Source organism: Alligator sinensis, unplaced genomic scaffold (genome assembly GCF_000455745.1).
Source record: "Alligator sinensis unplaced genomic scaffold, ASM45574v1 scaffold1032_1, whole genome shotgun sequence".
NCBI lineage: Eukaryota > Metazoa > Chordata > Crocodylia > Alligatoridae > Alligator > Alligator sinensis.
This window is the reverse complement of record NW_005842450.1, coordinates 581,989-585,914: the sequence shown is the minus strand read 5'-3', so window position 1 is coordinate 585,914 and position 3,926 is coordinate 581,989. Positions and strand designations below refer to the sequence as shown.

The 3,926-nt window shown below is 50.7% G+C and overlaps 1 protein-coding gene across 1 annotated transcript in view; it reads right to left on the bottom strand.

Annotated features, from left to right (window-relative positions):
* The window catches only part of NOL4L (nucleolar protein 4 like), a 47,530-nt gene that overhangs the window by 41,603 nt on the left and 2,001 nt on the right, over positions 1–3,926 (bottom strand). Inside the window, exon 2 of the mRNA XM_006030484.3 lies at positions 2,347–2,458. Coding sequence (XP_006030546.2) covers positions 2,347–2,458 — 112 coding nt within the window. The remainder of the gene's footprint in view (positions 1–2,346; positions 2,459–3,926) is intronic.

Genomic DNA, 3,926 nt, shown 5'->3' with positions numbered 1-3,926 from the left:
CCAATATAGTCCAGTATATATAAGCCGGTATGTATATATATATCTCTCTATATATCTATACACACACATACCTACACGCCTACATAGTCATGTATTATATTATACTAGGTCAAGGTGTCCCAGACAAAATAGTTCTGTTCCCAGCTCCACACCTGGACAACTCCTCCGATGCCCTTACTCCTGATTTACACCAATGTAAATCACAAGGTGGTTGTTTCAAGTTTCTCACAAGCAAGAGAGTTTGTTTTCATGCATCGTATGGTGCCCTGCAGGGTTCAGCACATAAGACACATTTAATTAGGGTTTTTTTCTGGTTGGGATTGCAGTGAGGTGAGATTTTCTTAATGAATGGGGGAGGTGGGCACTGGCAGGAATGGCTCAGATTTTTTTTTTGTTTTACCTTAGTGGGAGTTGCATTTTATGTGTGTAATCCTTCTACAGCCCCCAGACAAATTCCTGTATCCCTAATGTTAGTGAAATTAGTCCTTGATAACAGTCAATTTAATCTAATCTAATCCATCTATCTTTCACGGGCTTCAAAGCATCCTCTATCTGTGCCCTGCACAAAACCAGAGCGCACCGAACAGGCGGTGCTGGTTTCCTCCTGCCCCGGCCGAGGAGCAAGACTGCGTGTGACGGACCGTGTGCGTCTGCGTGGTTTATTCCCGGGAGCGCTGATCTTGGGGGAAAGCCTTATGGAAAAGGTCCCTGCTGCACTTGAATCGGGGCAGACGGCCTCGCCCTTGCCTTCCCGATGGTGATTTTCCTAGCAGGGGTCCAGCGATGGGAGGGTGCTCAGCACCTTGTGCTTTGTGTCTGGTATCTGAGCCTAGGCCACTGCAGTGTCTCTGGGGAGCATCGCTGTCTTGGGAGACTGGGGATGGTAAAGCAGTCTCAAAAGTGGTCACATCCCTTTCCATTATAGTGTTTGTGGGAAGGGTCATGGCCATCTCAGCTGAGAGATGTGAGTGCTAGACGTTATTTAAGTGCTGTGTTTGGAGTCGAGCCACAAGATGCAAACTCCACCGGTCCCTCCCTGGTCCTACTTCCCTCCCCGCTCTGCATCGGTTCACAATTTTATCCACCATAGGAATAACATTGCTCGTGACAGATACCCTGCAATCAGCCCAGGGGCGGTCTTGTTCTTGCTGATGCCAAAGCCCAGCATTTCCATGGGCCTAAGCGAAGGAAGGAAGGGGCCCTGCATCTGCAGCTGGGGAAGGTGCCACTGCGCTAATGATACCCCAGCTAATTAACATCCCGCATGATTATTCCGGCCCAATTTCTAGGAAGCAGACCCAGTGTTTCAGCAGCTAGCTGTGGACAGTGGCACAGGGACGCCGGTTCAATGGAAACTCTGGGGTTGACCACAAGTCTGCTCCCAGCCGTTAGCACTCAGGAGCTGGCACTAAGTAGCAGAAATACCCTGGCACTCGGCTCCTTTCATTCTCCTTCTCTGCTGGACAAGAGCTACCAAAGGGTCAGTTTGCCTTAAGTTACTAGAAATGATTTAATCCTCTGTGTGGTGCTTATTATTTCCGTGCTTTTGTGACGGGAAACCTCCCAGCGCGTTTTCCATTCTGCGCTTGGTAACAGAAAATAAATGTGCAGCTCGTTACAACAAATACAAGAATCGACTTGGCCGGAGTTTTTCCCATGTATACCAGCAGAAAATTTGGCCCACGGTTAAGCGTTGCTTTTGTCTTTACACTTCAAGAACTGCGGAAAGGTTCGGTTTACAAAGAACGCATAACGAACTAAATCCCACGGCGGCAGCGATAATTTGGTGCATGCATAAATAAGAGTGTAGCTAGGATTAGCTAGGCACCCTCTGCTACCCAGAACAGGATCATGGCCTCTGTTAATTAGTGAGAATGACTTCATTATCAGAAACCTCCACTAGTCAAACTTACTCAATGCCTTTCATAATATGATAATAGTTTAAAGAGGAAATTTGAGGTCACACTTGTTCAGAAATGTGAGTGTTGTAGGCGGAAAGGTTTTATAAAGTCTAAAGTCAACAGAAATATCTGCAACCTTTCCACCCCAAACTTTTCCACTTGATGTCTGGTGCAAGAAAAGCTGAAACCGGCCAACCAGACGCTAAAGGAAACGGAGTAGTCTGTTCTCATTGTCTGCGAAAGCAAACAGCCTGAACAGGGAAGACGATGAGATTGGCTCAGTTCTTCCACTTTTACCCTATCATGATTATTATTGGGTTAGGGAAGCTGTGCGGTAAAGCAGTATCACCGCCACCTGCACAGTATCTTAATACCTGGGCAAGGACAGCACTGCAAGGTGAAACGCTTGGAGGCGACCATCCCAGCAGAACCCACGTGCCTTTACCTTTGGGCTCCAGTCCGTTGGAGTTGAAATGCATCCTCTTCTGGCACTCCGTGCAACTCATCAGAAACCTGGTCACAGCTTCTCTTGGAAGGAAAGCATAGGTCTCCGCGATCTGGGAAAACAATGAGACGTCTGTGTGTCCTGGGGAAGGGAGACGGCTTAAAACACAGCCCCGGGCAAGGGCCGGGGGGAATCACCGGCCCCGGCCCACCTCACCTGGCGCAGCAAAGGAGGAGCGGTATTGATTCAGAGCAAAACGCACCGAGCCCTCGGCGCCCCGTCCCACCGAGTGCACCAGGCCCTTCTCTGCAAGGGGGGGAGCTGAGCACCGCACTGGACGTGCTAAGGATGAGGCCCACGGCAACCCCCGATGAAGGGGTTAAGACCTCTGGACATCCTTCCCAGTCAGTACCCCAGGACCATCCCCTCTCGCTAGGAAAGACGAAACTGTGAGTTGTGAAAGCACAGTGAAGTCTCTCCATTTCCTGCCCAATTTCCCCGGTTGTTGTTTCCTTTACACCAGCGACTTGAAAGAGCCGTTCATCTCGTTAGGGGCAGCTCCGTCTTCCCCCAATGCAAACCAGTTAGCGTTCACAACATTTTGCACGTCTAAAACACATTTTATCTGGGGAGCTGCAAGCACTTTTACAAAGATTCATCTACTGAGTCTCCTGCAGCTTGCTGCGATGAGCCAAATGTGTCGCCTGTTTTGTAGATGAAGGCACAGAAAAACCAAGGCCGAGTTGTTCCAACCTGGGACCTTGAAGTTAAGCATCCATCTCCTTACTTTAGCAACCTGGACATGGCAGCCCAAAGCACTTCACCTCTGTGCTGAGCCTAACAACTGGTGTGTGGCTGAAGGCATCCTGTCTTGACTGGCAAGCATCACCCCCTCGGGCAGCTTGTTCCCATCATCTCACGGTTCGGACCAGGAGGCTCGTCCTAGCAAATGAGTTGCAGAGCCAGGAAGAGACCCTGGACTCCCAGAGCCTGTTCTGATCGGGGAAAGCCCTCCTCCCATTTTGTTTTGCTAGGAAAAATCAAAAACACTTAAAAACCCACCCATTGTAGTTTTGGGGGCTTGTTGAGTGGGGAGGTGGGGAGGGCCTTGTTCAAAAGAAGGGGAAGAAAAGGAAAGAAGAACAAACTCATGTTTGGGGGCAGGAGGAAGGGTTTTGGTTGGAAATGGGTTAAAACAGATTTCTGGAAGCAAAAGTTATGGAGAAGAGAGAGAGTCACTTCCACTAAGTGGCAGCATAGCCTCGGTTTTACATGCATGCTTATAGCGAGCGGGCAGAAAGTTGCACAGCTTGTCCCACGGCTCCAAACTGGGGACGCAGAGCCCCGTGGGGCGGACACCGCCCCGGCTAGCTCCACGCCTCCGGGGACCGAGCCACCGCCCAGCTCGGCCCTGGCCTTCCCAGGCGCCCGTGAAACGTTTGTCAGGTTGGACAACGAGGCGCTCCCCGTGCAAGGACTACAAGTCAGGCACATGGAGCCTGCTGCGGGCAAAGGAGTCGGTCTGAAGCCTACGGGAGGGCAGCCCGAGCCCGGCTGATAGGAGTGAGGCCGGCTCGCGC